Source organism: Haliotis rubra, unplaced genomic scaffold (assembly GCF_003918875.1).
Source record: "Haliotis rubra isolate DU_JTF1 unplaced genomic scaffold, ASM391887v1 Scf43, whole genome shotgun sequence".
Taxonomy (NCBI): domain Eukaryota; kingdom Metazoa; phylum Mollusca; class Gastropoda; order Lepetellida; family Haliotidae; genus Haliotis; species Haliotis rubra.
In genome coordinates, this window is record NW_025767113.1 from 630,408 (window position 1) to 649,720 (window position 19,313).

At 41.1% G+C, this 19,313-nt stretch overlaps 2 protein-coding genes across 2 annotated transcripts in view; one reads left to right on the top strand and one right to left on the bottom strand.

Moving 5' to 3' along the window:
* The window catches only part of LOC124288924 (double-stranded RNA-binding protein Staufen homolog), a 39,070-nt gene extending 33,515 nt beyond the window's left edge, over positions 1 to 5,555 (bottom strand). Inside the window, exon 1 of the mRNA XM_046725515.1 lies at positions 5,374 to 5,555. The gene's annotated coding sequence lies outside the window, so the exon portion shown is untranslated. The remainder of the gene's footprint in view (positions 1 to 5,373) is intronic.
* Positions 5,556 to 5,802: 247 nt separating this feature from the next.
* Positions 5,803 to 17,332, top strand: LOC124288995 (F-box only protein 16-like). The gene is made up of 8 exons (XM_046725591.1): positions 5,803 to 5,978; positions 7,631 to 7,666; positions 9,246 to 9,452; positions 11,145 to 11,309; positions 12,138 to 12,307; positions 13,668 to 13,773; positions 15,469 to 15,670; positions 15,967 to 17,332. The coding sequence occupies exons 1-8, from the start codon at positions 5,907 to 5,909 to the stop codon at positions 16,029 to 16,031; spliced, it is 1,023 nt and encodes a 340-aa protein (XP_046581547.1). The 5' UTR covers positions 5,803 to 5,906; the 3' UTR covers positions 16,032 to 17,332.
* The last annotated feature ends 1,981 nt before the right edge of the window (positions 17,333 to 19,313 follow it).

The following is a 19,313-nucleotide window of genomic DNA, read 5'->3' on the forward strand; positions in this document are numbered from 1 at the left end:
GGCTGCACGACTGGTCGTGAAAACCTCATCCTGGTAACGCTGTGCATTCAGGTTCCCCGAATAATGACGAGCCTCGCTTTCACATCACCGCAGATACTTCCCCACATCATTACACCTTCGCCTCCAAATGCATGGACTTGCTGGATGCAGTTCGGTGCCAAACGCTCACGAACTCTTCGGTATACTCGCTGCCGACCATCGTTCTTGTAAAGGCAAAACCGGCTTTCGATCAAAACAAGACACGTGCCAAGTTTCGACGTTGCCACCGCTGAACACGCCTGGCCCATATCAATCGGTTGACTCTGTTTTGACGTGTCAGGTAGACTCAGCGGTAGAGGCGACGCGCACGGATACCATGTGCCTGCAGTCTCCTGTAGACGGTTTGTCGACTAATCCGTGTCCCAGTCCCGTCAAGAGGAACGAAGCGTTACGTAGGTGAAGTAACCGGATGTGATTGTCTTGAATAGGCGTGGTCACCCGGGTCTCCCGGCTTCTCAGCCTGTGTGTTGTTCGGCCTGTTTGACGCGAACCGTCGCGATTAACCTGGTAACGGTTATGCGCGCAAGATTCAAACGCGTTCTTGCTACAGCGGCGTGTGATGCTCCCTGTCGGACCATTCCAACGGCTTTTTTTCTCTCGATCGCTGTCAAACGTGCCATTTCTTTTGTGTGCTTTTGACTGCTGTGGGCACAACGTGTCGGACCAGCGGTTTTATACAGTTCATCTGCACGTGCATTTCGTGCTACACGACTTAACGTCATTTTGAGTATCCGTGCGATTGCTTCTTAAGTGAATAAACGTTACCGTTTTTTTCGATCGAATACGTTTGGTTAGGAACGTGGGATACACAGAAATATGTTTTTTCTCCAAAAAGTATCATTCATTTAAAAATATTGAAAAAAATATTTGGTATCGTTTCTTTTGGACATGAGTTTAGTTACATGTATTCTAGATACATTTGGGTATGGTATGTACTACGACTTCCACCAACTTACCATATAACCTAATAGCAGTTGTGTCCAACCTGACTGGCAGTACGAGCAACCATCAACATTGATTAAGCAGAGCTACAGATAACTTTTTGGGTCATTGAATTATGTACTCGCTTGTGTTCATCTCAATTGGGTATCCTAATTTTCCTTGGAGTAACCAAATAAATTGTACCCACCTCACTTAAACTCAATTTGGTATTTTGCCATTTTTCCATTACCTGTAAAAATATACTAAAGTTTAAATGTTGGTTTACGTGTTTGTTATTTGCATTTGATTTGTATACTAAAGAAAGACAGCTGAGCAAGTTGCTAAGTTCATGTCCTGAAATAGAACCTCTCAATATACTTCAGTTATTTTATCTATCCACCGGTATGCAACCTAAGATTTGACATTTTTTGTGTGTACACATGTAAGATCTCATTCATTGATTATTTACAAAAATTCAAGCGTATTTGTACACAATGACTTAACAGGAATTGAGTTTTCACATAAATATTTGCGTTACTTACGCAGATACGCAACTTATCTATACCTCTGATTAAGTGAGAGAATGTTGTTCAACTCCAGTCAGGTCTTTCAACATATCACACATGACTCTGAACAGCGAGTTACAACCACCACAGGATCACATTATGTAGAACATCCTTAAACGTTATAAAATCTCAAAGATATGTCCCTAAACCCCATTCCAATGATCCTTCACACATAGAAATACGTAAATTTGGTAGACTAGGGTCTAATAATGACAAGGAATATGACATAGCCCTTTACTCTGTAATACATGACAGGCTCTGTTGGAGCAACTCCCCTGGAGGCATTAGTTCAGTATAGAACATGTACTGAGGATGCAACACGTGAAGGTAGCTGCACATCAGTTTAAGCCATTAAAACGAAAACAGTTTACACCAACAAAGAATTGCTTCAGATGAGGAAGTTGATTACATGTACATTAAGTGATGATGAACAAGAGAATCCATCACATATGTTGGGAATGTAATTTCAAAGGACTTGAAAAACTTGAACACTATTCATGTCCCCAATAATACATGTTTTACACAACATTAAACAGTATTTGGATACTGAGAGCATGTTGCACAAGCCTGTAACAGATACATCCATGTTTGATACAGTAATGAGCCCGAAACCTAAGTACATGCTGTTCCCTGGAAGCCCTTGCAATTACATTCCTAACACCATCTTGTAAATACTGCATTGTATAGTACATGTATGTTGACGGACACCATCTTGTAAATACTGCATAGTATAGTACATGTATGTTCAAAGGACATAGAACTCATGCTGGACCAACTCTTCCTTCCTCATGATAATAGCTTAATGGGGAACTACATTCAGCAGGAATAAATAACTCGGCTGTTTAGCAACGATGACAAAAAGAATCATTTGAACCTACTCAATCTTTATTTTTGTTGTGTTTTTTGAAGGTAAAGTGAGTGAATATTCAACATGCATATTTACTTGAAAGTTACATCAGTGACAGACAACAAACTGCCACATCAATATATCCCACCTAAATGGTTTTAGGCTAGATACACGGAAACAACTATTTCTGTTATTAAACAAACCATTATTGTCGCCATTCATTAATTCATAAAACAAGACTCTTGAGTAATATATATACTCCTCGTCAAAAGTATTGCATAACCAATGTTTTGAGCTTCAAACTGTACTTTCGAAGAACAAATAACAAACTGTGTATGTTCTCAAAAACACTTTAATTGCCTATGACTATAGAGATTGTAATAAGGAATCAATGTGGACAAGACATGGGAGGGAACTGTCATTGATGAACCGGACAGAACTACACAGAAGTGTCTCAGTAACTTCATACACATCATAGAGATGGAATCACCAGCTTCAGTAAATATCTCGAGTGGCCTCCCTTAACATAGCAAGTTGCCTCTTCTTGCTCAAGATCAGATGCCTATCCTCAAATGGGGAATCTGTTGCCGTACCTCATACAATGCCTAGGTCAAAAGGAGATTCTGTGGAGCAGTGTCCCTTGCTCTAACTGTAGGTCCCAAATGACCCCATAGGTACTCTGATTTAGATCTGGGCTTTGAGCTGGCCAAGGCAACGTCTCTATGGCATTGTTCCAAAGATGATCCGTCACAGCTCGTTACTCAGTGGGGTTGGACATTGCCCTCCATGAGGATGCCAAGTCTCTGGACAGTTATCAGGATGTGGCACAATTGAACTGTCCAATATGGTAACCTGGAAATTTGGTCCACATTATGGCTCAACTGTCACCAGGTCAAGCTTACAGTCATAGAAACAGCAGCCACTTACATGACATGGGTGCCCACCAATTACACTTGCCACATGGATTTGACACTTTAAATTGGGTGATGTAATTCTATTGATGAGGTGTATATATTGGTGCCTTGGAAAAACAATTATTTTAAAGTTTTGTCAGTACTGTTTGCTGTGACTATGAAGTTTAACTATCTTTATCGGTTGGTATTATATGACATATCACCTCTACCGTCAATGACATTCAGACACCCACACAGAGCTCCAGATGATATTTCAAGCAGTTGGGTATTTACTCCCATGTCTGTTTATGTATGAGTAATTGCATTTTTTGAGGAGTAACTCAAAATGTATACTCCCACTAGTGTACAGAATCAACAGTTAATCCTTATTGGGTAATTAAAATTAACACTTCTAAATATATAAATATAAATGCTTCTCAATAGACCTCAGTTTTTAGTAATTCGTATTTTGCCAAATAGTTGCAATTCATTTCTCAGCACTAAGATTTAATCTGTATTTTGACTTATCAAACATTTATAAATCAATATAGTTCTTCATTCAAATTGTAAATCAGACAATCCCTCAAGTTTGACAGCCATCTGTTGTAGACTTCAGGTGCCACGACGAATGTATCATACGCAAACCAATTTAGTTAACTGAATAAAGTACGCAAGGTATTATAGACCTATTGGGTTTTAAGAGATTCTCATGCATTTTTTGTACTCCCAGATTTGTAATTAATTAAGTAAATGTGATTTTTATTGAGTAAACTATGCAAAGACACGCCTTATCTGCAGCTTTGACCCACAGTGACTAAAATGCAAAAACATAGCATTATGGCGTATATTGTCACAAATGGGTCTTAGCAGCTTATGACAAAGGAAAGTTAATTCATAACGTCAACACACCAAGCTCATTCCGGGATCACAAGATATCACACAGATCGATGCCTCACTTTGGGAGCTTGCGATCTGATTGGGCATATTCTTATTATAGCCAGACAGATTGCTGGCACTCTTAAGTGCACATTTGGTCATGGCCATGGTCATCAATGGTGAGTGGGTTTAGTTTTATGCCAGACTCAGCAATATTCCAGCTATACCCAAGCTTAGGATAATCCGTCTGTACAGATTATATGGTGGTCTGTAAATAATCGAGTCTTCACCAAACAATCCAGTGATCAACAGCATGAGCGTCGATCTACGCAATTGGGATACGATGACACGTGTCAACCATGTCAGCGAGCCTGACAACCCGATCCTGTTAGTCGCCTCTTACGATCATCAGTGGCGAATGGGCATGGCACAGGCATAACCGTTTTAAGTGTTTCAGGGTACTTGAAAAGCAGGTACAGTTTTTTAGGGGTATTTACTGAGACCTGTGTTGACTTTCCTTTCATATGGTGCTAAAAACTACGTAGTGACGATAAATACCCTGAAGTCACGTCTACTTTTTTTGCGTTACAAGTCATTGTGCAGACACCATCTCTTGCAGACAAGTCTGTGATACAAAGCTATCATAATCCTACACATCTCATTTTAGAACTTTTAACACCAATACTGTTTCTGAAAATATGGCAAGGAAGTTATGAGTACGACGTAGGAAGTGTTATATTGTTGTTTAAGATGCATTTGATTGCTTTATATGAGAAATGAGCATCTAACGAATATTCCCTGATGTATCAGTCGAACAGGAACAACTACAAACGGTTTCGTTTTGGGGTTGCGGAATATGGACTCGCCCGTTACGTTTCTGTATTTTGACTTTGTTTGGGGTACACATTTCTGCATACAGAAACATACAGGTCTAGGGTTCTGTAGTACCTGACTACTACCTGTGCCGACAACGACCCCTTGAGTCTGACTTGCAGGGCTTACTTTTTCATTGACAGGTCACAAGCACATACATGGTCACAGAAGCAACAGTGCACTGATATGGAATTATGTCTTATAAATTGCATTTGCACATACATGTCACACATGCACCAGTTATTGCAAGTTGTGCATACTGAACCCGATTTCTCATCGAGTCAAATAAATGCGTTATCATGCATTGTTGACAAACGTATCTTTAAATTGAAAGCAAAAAACAAAGTATAAAAATTACCTTGACGTTTACGTTTCCGAAATAACTACTACGTTAATAATGTTTGAATTTTGAATAGTTCAGCACAATATCCCAGACAAAAAGAGCATTAAAACGTTGGCAAACAGTAAAGAAAATGCCAGACTAACATGCGGCCATGTTGGTCTGCACCCAAGTGGTCCTAATCGACTGGTAACCTTCCCTTCGCCTCCAAACGCCTGCTAAAATCACAAAGCTTGAAGTGCGGCGAGGAGCGCAAGCGCTGTTTGGCAGGCAAACCAATCTAGTCCTAACGGCGCATGGCCGGGAAAAAATGCCGGTGTGTGTCTCATTCTTGAAATAAACTTTTTAAATAATATATTTTTGTCATTATATTTGATAAAAACATTGCACGTAGCGTTCTCAAATTTGAAAAATAATGTGAAAATATTTGCCCCAGCAACCCCGCTCGCTTCAAAATGGCCGACGTGTTTTGATGGAATGGATACAGATAGAGTAGGATCTGCATTTTTTATCATTTAGGTGAAGAATTATCCACCTTTATCCGTACAAACATGTCGATGATAGCCAAGAACAGAACTAAAAGTACCTGGACGCCATTGAGCAACGATGAAACGAATAACAAGGTATTTTCCATGTTAAAGTTTATATCGGAACATGACTGAGCAGGTGCTCGTTTTAGAGGGTGCACATTCAAAGGCAGCGATCTGAATGTGTTTTTGCGAAGATGGTAGTTTGCATTAACATCTTAGAAGTATGTTTATATTGTTGACCGGACAAAATCCACCCTGACAAAATCCACCCCAAAATTGCCACCGCGGACAAAATCCACCTCTTCTTAACAAAATAATGTCCTAGGTTGCAATTTTGGGGTGGATTTTGCCCTGGATTCGTTTATGTTAAGGGTAGTCACTGGGCTCAGATCATCTGTCAGTCACAGAGACTTGTAAATGAAAATACATCTTAAACCCATTTCCGTGTTCATGGCTTGCTAAATCACATTGTTTCAACTTCAAGGGAAATGTCATGATGCCCCTCAGTAAACAGAAAGGAAGATACCGTTGAAAAAACACCATGGGCAAAAATGCAGTTTATCGGGCACAGCTTGCTGTTGTGTATTCAACAGAGCTGCGATTCTCCCTTTGCAAATTGTCTTTAATCCTTTGGGTTAATTGTGTTAGGTAGGCTACGGTAAGAGTTCCACCCGTAAACCCCGCTTGAAATGTATTCTATTTATTACGATTATTTCGAGGGTTTAGGGATAGGTTAGATGTTAGGGTTAGGGGTTAGGTATAGGCTGTTTATAAAAAAAACATAGGCGTATATTCTTAGGCATATAATGATTTTAAAAAATACGGGGGTTCCAGGTGGAAATCTTTCCGTATGTACAAAGTGACACACACACACACCCCCACACCCCCCTCCCCCTCCCCTAAAACCTTAAAATCATCATCGTTATCTTCCAGCTAAACTTGCAGAGATTTTCTCTTTTCTTGATAACCAAAACTATTCATTGCATGATACACTATAGTCTGTTTGCAGTGAAAAAGTACAAGGGGGCCTCTTCTATATCGTTTTCTTCTATTCTAGATTTTAGAAATGCCATTTAAATATACATGTTGATGTATATAATTAATTCATCATGAATGAAATGCAATCACTGTAGAAAATTGCAACAGATATCTACCATTCATCCGTACAATTATTTTATGCACCATGCACCATAAACCCTTTTACATACCCAAAAGGATTTCAGTGAATTATACTCTGTTGAAACTGTATTTTGAACATTGTATCATATGTAGGTAATGGTTGACAGAATTCATCCATTACTGTTTATTTTACAATTTCTTGAACATTGTTTCTCACATCTCGCAGTTATATGCCTGCTAAATATCGAGTACTGTAGAAAAAATCCCAATATGCACATGTAATGAAATTCACATGTTGCATACAAGACCATTACATTTGGCATAGCGCATCATGGTCTGTTAGTTTAAGGTTTGACCATCAGGATCAGCACACCTTCCGGGCTAGTGAGGGAACGTGAAAGATCGCCCCTCAGTTATCATGTTTTGACCGATAGCCTCAGGTCTTCATAAACAGACAATGAGAAATAACCAGCTTGGTTCTCATTCAATTATTGTATTTTAGATTTTCAGCGAGTTGAAAGTTATGCTGACCACTACTCCTGATCATTCTGAAGATATTTGATCATTCTCATGGTATTTGATAGTTCTGACAGTATTTATTCATTCTGCTGATTTGTTTTTTTCAGATATTTGAAGAGAGAAGAATTCTAGTGGGAAAATGGGTAATGAATTTTGAACTTATATTACATCCTGACTAATCAAACCTCTATTTTGTGAGAGATTTCTGTCTAATCTGACAAAGTCTTTTGCTTGGTGATGATGATGATGATGATGATGAATATCCCACTCGAGGCTAGTAGAATAGTATGAATTGGTCACAGATGGTAAAGTAATGATAGCATGGTAATATGCAGATATTCAGACTTGCTGACTAGGTTGATTCTAGTGCTGGGAATTGGATAAAATCTAATTGATGATTGGTTCATTACAATCATCGAAAATAATTGGTTTGCACCATTTATGAAATTTTCCTGATTATTTTTGTTAATGGACAAAAAAATAAAGAAAGAAACATGTAGTTCTTTGGGTTTTTTGCAAATTGCACAAAATCCATTTGCAAATTTCACTTCTTTAAAGGATGACTGGTATGTTAGGAACATTAATTTCCTGGAATCTTGCAGATAAATTCAATCATGACTTGGAACGAGCTTGTACTGCTCATGAAATGTAACAGACAAAACCAACCTTGTGAAAAATAATGTTAATGCAAACAAGTGTTCCAGAATTGTTTTTGTTTGATTATGAGAAAACATGATCTTGGTCGTTTAGTCACTGTGACCAATCTTTGATTATTTTAATTAATCGGACCACCACTAGTTGATTCATGTCGTTGTATCCCAGCTGCATCGATAGATGCTCATGATATTGATCACTGGATTGTCTGATCCAGACTGTTATTTACAGACTGCCACACTACAGCTGGAATATATAGCTCAGTGAGGCATCAAACAAGAAACAAAACAAAAACAAGTTTTTTAATCCGAACCAATTATTAACAATAACAGACTGTGTGAGTTATATGAATGTGGGTGAGTTTGGCCACAAACAGTATTTCAGTATACACTTTGCTGAAATGTTGCTTTTGTGTACCACCCATGTTTACTCTATAGTCTGTTTGCATTGAAAACATACCGATGAATGTCAATTTAAACAAAAAGTAAATCAAATAAAGTGAAATTAAGATTGAGAATCCTCATAATTTTACCTTGCCAATTGAACATTTAAATCTCAGAGTTTTATTCATCTTAGGACAAAAGTTGTTTAACAAACGATCATAGTTTCAAATCGCTACTATCGGTTTGTATTACAAGGGTGTATGCACATTAAATGAAACACCAACAAGTAGAGTTGGTCTAAGTTAACGCTCATCACAAACCGCACGTGCATTTGTTTCACTGTTTCATCTACTGCTCTCACCCCCTTGTAATACAAACCATTAATAGCGACGAGAATGTATGATCGTTTGTTAAACAACCTTTGTCCTACAATGAATAAAATTCTGAGATTTAAATTTTCAGTGGGCAAGGCAAATTTATGAGGATTCGCAGTCTTAATTTCACTTTATTTGATTTACTTTTTTGCTTAAAGTGAAATTCATCGGTACGTTTTCATTGCAAACAGACTATAGCAGGGGTTTGTTCAAGTTTTTTTGTTGCTGAATTCAAATTTGATGGAATATTTTCCCTTGACAAACTCAGTGAATGATGATACTTTACTAGTGGTTACTTTGGCTAATTTCAGTATGAAAGATGGAGCGATGACCAGCGCCGGCGCCTGCTGGAGGATTTGGTTGCGAAAAGCAAGAACAGGCAGTTAGACTATGCCAGGGATCTCATCAAGGAGAAGGTCCCAGCATTGAGAAAAGACTTCACACGAGTCATGCCAAGAGTGGTCTCCCTTTATGTTATGTCCTACCTTGACCCACGAAGTCTTTGCAGGTGTTCAAGGGTGGGTAGCAAGATAACTTCTCCAATAACATCATAGTGTCTGTGAAAATAATTCAAAGTGATTTATGTTTGTTTGAAATGTTTTCTAATTTAGCCCCATGATCAATTAAACACTGTTTGTAGTGTTCTGTGGCTCGTCAGTTCTTTTGAAGGACAGTAAAGATGTGAACTGCCATTATAGGTGATCACTTTGTAGGAGTTTTACTGCTCTGCTTCCTATAGATTTGTCTGGGGCATGCAGTTATTTTACAAGACGCTTGCTACATACATGTATTTCCAATGATATATTCATGTTCATTCAAGACACACCTGTACAGTGTTGGTCAGGAAACACCTGTACAGTGTTAGTCAAGACACACCTGTACAGTGTTGGTCAGGACACACCTGTACAGTGTTAGTCAAGACACACCCATACAGTGTTATCGTCCGTCAACTGAACTTTTGGCACCCTGTTTTTCACAATTTACCTTTTAACCAAAAATGCCTTCAAAATGTTTTTGTGCATACGCTCTTTATATCTTATGACCTATCCAAGGTTTAAATTTCATAATTTTATGTCAATTATTAAAGCTTCTTCTTAAGAAGCCATCTTATAAAAATATGAAAAATAGAAGTAGTTATACAAGGGAGTAAAATGATACGATGGAACAGCCAACAACATGGTGTGACACGCCTGCATCTTGTTTACATTGTTATGCCTGCAAGCAAATCTACAGGGACTGTATAATCATCATAAATCCATTTTAAACAAGTAGATTCATTGAAGTCTTTAAAGACTGGTTGCTTGATCTCTTGTATCTATATCCAAATTTGAGCAACAGCTTGCATATGGTATGCTTTGATACAGTGATGTCATGGTCTTCTTTGAACAATATTTTCTTCAGTTTGCTTGACAATATGGAGCGATGTAACTGACGCATGACGTCCCTCACAACCCTTCTATCGAATTCATCAAGCTCTGTTTTCTTTGCATGTTTTAAGACGGTCAGGCTCTGAAATAGTGTCATGGGAGATAACTCTTTGCAATATTCTTTTGCAGATCTCCGTGGCATTAAATGTCTTTTGGAGAAACATTCAATTAAAAAAAAAGAGGTTTTTTTCGCTTTGCCTCGCGCTTGAAAAAGTGTAAACTCTTTTGATGAGTGCGTGTTGGCGATCTTTGACATCACTTAAGCGTGCTAATGTAAATAACCGTGCATGTACATATCACACTGACACACATTTTACAGTGTTGTTGGCTTTTCCGTCAGGTGCGTTAACCCATCATAAAACTCTCCACAGTTTTACAATTATTATATGACAGGTTTAAAGGCAAAATCTTTAATAATCGTGTTAAAATGACTAAAATCGATATCTTGTTAGGTCACGGTATACAACTACTATATGAACAGAGCAGTGTTTTAAAATATTCAGGAGTTTTATGTAAATTGTGAATAACACGGTGCCAAAAGTTAAGTTGACGGACTATAGTCAAGACACACCTGTACAGTGTCAGTCAAGGCACACCTGTACAGTGTCAGTCAAGACACACATGTGATGTGTAAGGACACACTTGTTAAATGTAAAACTGTCACGATAATACATGTTTCAGGTATACAAGGTCAATTCAAGCAAGCTGTTTTGAAAAAAATGGTTGTTGTTGTATTTGTTAGGTTGTGATGCCGATGTGTAGTTATGTTGTTGTGGTCAACAGGTGTGTTGGTATTGGAAGTACCTGTCAGAGCTGGATCAACTGTGGATGCCGAAGTGTCTTCGACTGGGTTGGTTCCTCTCCTTCACACCCAGCCCCTTTGAAAACGGGGTATGGAAGAGGAATTACCTGGAGCACATCAAAAGTCTGCAGGTCCTACGTCCATCAGTAAGCCGGACTTTGTTTAAACTATTTACAAAGTGGTGTTACCCAGCAGTTCTGATCTGTGTATCAATGCAGGTCCTATGCCCACCTGTAAGCCAGCTCTAATCTGGCTGAATGGGGCTTATAAAAAATTGGTAATTTTCTGAGACAGCAACTGTGTATTGGTTTCTAATCAGTAAAATAGGACTGACAAGTGTCTGCATAATTAAGCCATCATTCCAGCGCCAGGTGGACGAGCTGTCTGAGGCGCCAGGCTAGTGATCCAGGCTAGTGATCCAGCGAGCTTGAGGGACCTGGATCGAGCCCACCTGTGACCAGGTGTAAAAACCTTAGAGTCAACTTTGTGTGCAGACTCTTTCAGTGTTGTCACAACCCCTAGTGTACAGTACACAACCCTGTGCACTTAAACCCACGAATCCATTGGTAAATGACAAGATGGTGGCCACATGAATACGTGCAAACACCTAGTTGCGGGTACAGCAACGAGCGGTAACTTGGACAAAGTACTGTGACTATGTGTCCCAGTCAACCCAGCTGTGAATGGGTACCTCGTAAGGATGGGAAAGCCACATTAACTTGGTGTGCCTAGTGGCTGCAAGAGTTGTATGATTCCCAGGGAGTTGAGATTGATAATACTATGTGTCGTTTGAGTTTGACATCCAGAGATCGAGGGAAACTCAAAGCGTCTTTGAGCAGCTGAGCTGTACATGGCTGTTCTGTGTCCTTGAGGTGTGTTATACAACATGTAAAAACAAACACTGATCTTATACATTGAGGAAGAGCAATAACATGACTTGTTCGATGTCACTATAATGTGTGATATGTTCACAGGAGCGGCCTTATATCGACCTGGAGAAACTCAATCTGCACTCCAAGCGGGATGACAAAAACAGACATTCCAAGAAAACGAAGCCATGGCGTGGATCTGACCCTGTGCCGAAGGATACATGGAGATACAATGTGTTGGAGAATGATGATGTGGTGCAGGATGTCGGTCACAAGTGAGTAGCTGCAAGGTGATAGATGATACACCTCGAGTACACCAGACTGGTGCTCATACACCTCGAGTACACCTACTGTACAAGTGCTGATGCGCCTCGAGTACACCTGCTGTACAAGTGCTGATGCACCTCGAGTACACCTGCTGTACAAGTACTGATGCACTGAGTACACCTGTTGTGCAAGTGCTGATGCACCTCGAGTACACCTACTGTACAAATGCTGATGCACCGCGAGTACACCTGCTGTACAAGTGCTGATGCACCTCGAGTACACCTGCTGTACAAGTACTGATGCACCTCGAGTACACCTGCTGTACAAGTGCTGATGCACCTCGAGTACACCTGCTGTACAAGTGCTGATGCACCTCGAGTACACCTGCTGTACAAGTACTGATGCACCTCGAGTACACCTGCTGTACAAGTGCTGATGCACCTCGAGTACACCTGCTGTACAAGTGCTGATGCACCTGCTGTACAAGTACACCTGCTCAAGTAAGTACAAGTACTGATGCACCTCGAAAGTACACCTGCTGTACAAGTACTGATGCACCTCATATTACAAAGTACACCTGCTGTACAAGTGCTGATGCACCTCGAAAGTACACCTGCTGTACAAGTGCTGATGCACCTCGAGTACACCTGCTGTACAAGTGCTGATGCACCTCGAGTACACCTGCTGTACAAGTGCTGATGCACCTCAAGTACACCTGATGTACAAGTGCTGATGTACCTCGAGTACACCTGCTGTACAAGTACTGATGCACCTCGAGTACACCTGCTGTACAAGTGCTGATGCACCTCGAGTACACCTGCTGTACAAGTGCTGATGCACCTCGAGTACACCTGCTGTACAAGTGCTGATGCACCTCGAGTACACCTGCTGTACAAGTGCTGATGCACCTCGAGTACACCTGCTGTACAAGTGCTGATGCACCTCGAGTACACCTGCTGTACAAGTGCTGATGCACCTCGAGTACACCTGCTGTACAAGTGCTGATGTACCTCGAGTACACCTGCTGTACAAGTACTGATGCACCTCGAGTACACCTGCTGTACAAGTACTGATGCACCTTGAGTACATGTGACAGGTGCTGATGCACTTAGTGTGCTGACAGTTTTCAGCATCTTTACTTCTGTTACAAAGTGATTATTTACGTACAAAGGTAGACATATGCTGCAGCAATAGGCAACAGACCTTGTTTTTACCTGTCAGTTGTCTTGAATGAGGATGCTTGAATCAGGCATAGTGTTTGAGGCTGGCAGGAGTTCAATGTTACATGACAGGCAGCCAGACACCACAGCCAGCCTTCTAGAAACTGTCCCATTATAATACTTATGTTATGAAGTGTTGTCTTTCCAGGAGGAAGAAAAAGACATACCCAGGAGATGACTGCATGAAGAATGTCAAGAGTAAAGTGAACACACACCAGAATCTCTCCCTCACTAGGAGATCCCAGTCCATGTCTGTAAGTAACTAGGTTACCATGGCTAGCAGGATGCTGCTTGTGGTCACTTATGGCCATGGTAGGGTCCCACTACCCCAGTCTGGTACATCATGATAGTCATTACCCCAGTCTGTTGTATCTGATAGTCACTACCCCAGTCTGGTAAATCATGATGGTCACTACCCCAGTCTGTTGTATCTCATAGTCACTAGGGGCTGTGGGGTAGCCTAATGGTTAAAGCGTTGGCTTGTCACACCGAAGACCCGCGTTCGAATCCCCACATGAGCACAATGTGTGAAGCCCATTTCTGGTGTCCCCCGCCGTGATGTTGCTGGAATATTGCTAAAAGCAGCGTAAAACCAAACTCAGTCAGTCATAGTCACTACCCTGGTCTGTTGTATCTGATAGTCACTACCCTGGTCTGTTGTATCTGAGAAGTCTGGTAAATCATGATAGTCACTAGCCCAGTCTGTTGTATCTGATAGTCACTAGCCCGGTCAGTTGTATCTGATAGTCACTACCCTGGTCTGTTGTATCTGATGGTCACTACCCTGGTCTTTTGTATCTGATGGTCACTACCCCAGTCTGGTAAATCATGATAGTCACTAGCCCAGTCTGTTGTATCTGATAGTCACTAGCCCGGTCTGTTGTATCTGATAGTCACTACCCTGGTCTGTTGTATCTGATAGTCACTAGCCCAGTCTGTTGTATCTGATAGTCACTACCCTGGTCTGTTGTATCTGATAGTCACTAGCCCGGTCTGTTGTATCTGATAGTCACTACCTTGGTCTGTTGTATCTGATGGTCACTACCCTGGTCTGTTGTATCTGCCGGTCACTACCCTGGTCTGTTGTATCTGACGGTCACTACCTTGGTCTGTTGTATCTGATGGTCACTACCCTGGTCTGTTGTATCTGATGGTCACTACCCTGGTCTGTTGTATCTGATAGTCACTACCCTGGACTGTTGTATCTGATAGTCACTACCCTGGTCTGTTGTATCTGATGGTCACTACCCTGGTCTGTTGTATCTGATAGTCACTACCCTGGACTGTTGTATCTGATAGTCACTACCCTAGCTGGACTGTTGTATCTGATAGTCACTACCCTGGTCTGTTGTATCTGATGGTCAGTACCCTGGACTGTTGTATCTGATGGTCACTACCCTGGTCTGTTGTATCTGATGGTCACTACCCTGGACTGTTGTATCTGATAGTCACTACCCTGGTCTGTTGTATCTGATGGTCACTACCAAGGTCTGTTGTATCTGATAGTCACTACCCTGGTCTGTTGTATCTGATGGTCACTACCCTGGACTGTTGTATCTGATAGTCACTACCCTGGACTGCTGTATCTGATGGTCACTACCCTGGTCTGTTGTATCTGATGGTCACTACCCTGGTCTGTTGTATCTGATGGTCACTACCCTGGACTGTTGTATCTGATGGTCACTACCCTGGACTGCTGTATCTGATAGTCACTACCCTGGTTTGTTGTATCTGATGGTCACTACCCTGGTCTGTTGTATCTGATGGTCACTACCCCAGTCTGGTAAATCATGATAGTCACTACCCTGGTCTGTTGTATGTGATAGTCACTACCCTGGTCTGTTGTATCTGATAGTCACTACCCTGGTCTCTATTAGGGTAGGGAGCTCATTTCCTTTGACCTCCAAATATACTGAGACTCATTATTTCGGTGACCTCCTTGATTTCAGAGACTCCATACCTCAGTGACCTCCATGACGTCCCCTGACCGCCCGAAGTGGGCAGTGCACACAACAGGTGCTCCACTGATGAACCGTGATTCTACACTGCATAATGGCATTGCATCAACAATAACCAGGCCACAGCCAGTTGGCGGTCAACCCAAGACCCCCAAGTCTTTTCGTCCCATCAGGTCCGAGAGAGACCCACCAAGTGAGTCGAAGGATTTTGCTCCAGCTACATGGAAATTAGTATTAAGTTGTATCATGATGTATTCTCTACCATGGATGGTAAGACTGAAGACAGTTTCTACTTTGCGGCCTTAAGATGTCTTTTGTCTATTTTTGTACACAATTAAGGATTTTATTTTGCTTCAATCACTTTGCAATCAGGAACAACTTGAGATGTTATTCCATGTACATAAGCCCCCTTCACCAAAAAACAAACTGATGAATGAACTCACAAGGTAGAGACCAAGTACAAAAATCTGTTGCCCTGTTTTGTTTCAGGTACAGACTTGTTTCCCAGTAAACCGTGGAAGCTGCTGGATGGGAACGTCTCTGATGACAACTGAAGGCTGTCCTGAATGCCAGGAGCTTTCCTGGCCACACATTCCAGTAGAAGGTTGATGTTGTGTGTTGTATACTGCAACACGCCAGGTCACTTGATGTAGTCACTGACCACAGCTGGATAACATTCGGATGACCTACTGCCTTATAGAAAAATTACAATCTGTTTGTTCTTTTGTAAAATACAAATTTTGTAAATATATTTTAGGCCAATTTGTACTTTGTGTACACATTTGTGGATTTTGAGGAATATTTATGTATGTTCTGTGTCATGTTAACCTGTGTCCAATCTGTTCCTCCCTGAATTATAGTTGAAGCGTTAGTTGTTGCTCTACTGAAGTGGAAACATAGTTTGCGAGGCAAAGTCTTCATGTCCCTTCGAGAGTCTGATGTGGTCTGTATAATCCATTGCAGCACTTTCAGATGATGTGAATATATTTACTGTACGTTTTTACATGTTGTCTCCGATTCAACATGTTCATTCCGTCCATTGCGAGCAGCATGAGAAAAGTCATCACTGTAGGAGGACCTCTCTGTCCGCTTGAAACTGTCGATGGCTGGTGCACTAATGTAGTGTACTGATATGGTGTACTGAAGTAGTGTACTGATGTAGTGTCCACAGCTGGTACGTTCGGCATTAGGTTGTTAAGCTTCTACTCAGTGTTGTAGAAGTGCATCTGTATGTGTGATATTGTTAGCTGAAGATCATGATACAAAATCAGTTTATTTATTTTATGATTGGATAATTTATATATATTTACATACTTGGTAGTTTTTGTCAACTATTTCATTGCATATATTCAATTCTATGGATATTTACATTTCTACACATTTTAAACTTGTGTACTCATAAGCATATGTGGATTTAGCAGAAATGATTTTGTAAGTTAGAGCTGTGAGCACATCCTGAATTACCCAAGTCTTGTATGGCAGTTGTCTGGCACCATGTGATACTGTGCTGCAAGGTGTGATGTCAGGTATAGTGTGCACTGCTTGATACCAGTGGTATTGATATTCATGGTATTTGACTTTGATATCATTGGTATTTGACTGTTATCAGAAGTATTGCATGGTGTGCTATCATTGATATTGGACTTCATGACATCTTGAGCAGCATTTGTCTTTGTGACAAGACAAATGTATTAAACTATTAAACTGGATACGCTCTGATGTCAGTTGTTTTCCACTGTGATACAAGTTTGTTGTACTCTGTTTTCTGTCATGTCACTCAAACAGAATGTGCCTTTGTAAAATCAAGCATCAAGATCAACAACAGCAATAACTTGAATAAAGTGCATTTATGTGAGTGTTGTCATGTGTTACCTGAACACAGCCTTCCTTGACAGGGAAATACTTTAACATACACTTACATGCAAACATATTTATTAACACTATTGGTTCATCTGTTTACTGTTATTCCAAGGCAAAGTCACTTGGTAAAAAAGCAACTCCTGGAATGATGGGCTCTGATTAGAATTGGGTGGGGACAGCACATGGTTGGTTGTCCTTACCAAGAAGCCTTCTCATGCTGTTTATGAATACTGGTGACCATGGTAACTGTTCAGTTATTTTTCATAAAAGTTTCAATATATTTAAGAATTAGTTGTTTTGGTCGAGTGTCGTAAACATAGTATGATATGGGCACGAATATAATATTCTGTTTATTACCGAAATCGTCCACCCAGGACACTGTGAAAACAATGAATACATAATGCCCACCCCATGTCACGACTGTCCACCCAGGACACTGTGAAAACAATGAACACATAATGCCCACCCCATGTCACGACTGTCTACCAAGGACACAGTGAAAACAATGAATACATAATGCCCACCCCATGTCACGACTGTCCACCCAGGACACTGTGAAAACAATGAACACATAATGCCCACCCCATGTCACGACTGTCCACCCAGGACACTGTGAAAACAATGAACACATAATGCCCACCCCATGTCACGACTGTCCACCCAGGACACAGTGAAAACAATGAACACATAATGCCCACCCCATGTCACGACTGTCCACCCAGGACACTGTGAAAACAATGAACACATAATGCCCACCCCATGTCACGACTGTCCACCCAGGACACTGTGAAAACAATGAACACATAATGCCCACCCCATGTCACGACTGTCCACCCAGGACACTGTGAAAACAATGAACACATAATGCCCACCCCATGTCACGACTGTCTACCAAGGACACAGTGAAAACAATGAATACATAATGTCCACCCCATGTCACGACTGTCTACCAAGGACACAGTGAAAACAATGAATACATAATGCCCACCCCATGTCACGACTGTCTACCAAGGACACAGTGAAAACAATGAATACATAATGCCCACCCCATGTCACGACTGTCCACCCAGGACACAGTGAAAACAATGAACACATAATGCCCACCCCATGTCACGACTGTCCACCCAGGACACTGTGAAAACAATGAACACATAATGCCCACCCCATGTCACGACTGTCCACCCAGGACACTGTGAAAACAATGAACACATAATGCCCACCCCATGTCACGACTGTCCACCCAGGACACAGTGAAAACAATGAATACATAATGTCCACCCCATGTCACGACTGTCTACCCAGGACACAGTGAAAACAATGAATACATAATGCCCACCCCATGTCACGACTGTCTACCATGGACACAGTGAAAACAATGAATACATAATGCCCACCCCTTGTCACGACTGTCTACCATGGACACAGTGAAAACAATGAATACATAATGTCCACCCCATGTCACGACTGTCTACCAAGGACACAGTGAAAACAATGAATACATAATGCCCACCCCATGTCACGACTGTCTACCAAGGACACAGTGAAAACAATGAATACATAATGCCCACCCCATGTCACGACTGTCTACCATGGACACAGTGAAAACAATGAATACATAATGCCCACCCCATGTCACGACTGTCTACCAAGGACACAGTGAAAACAATGAATACATAATGCCCACCCCATGTCACGACTGTCTACCCAGGACACAGTGAAAACAATGAATACATAATGCCCACCCCATGTCACGACTGTCTACCAAGGACACAGTGAAAACAATGAATACATAATGCCCACCCCATGTCACGACTGTCCACCCAGGACACTGTGAAAACAATGAATACATAATGCCCACCCATGTCACGACTGTCTACCCAGGACACAGTGGAAAAAAATGAATACAAAATGTCCACACCATGTCACGACTGGGCAAGTAAAATCATGGGTCGAGTTTTCAAAGCATCATTGTCTTA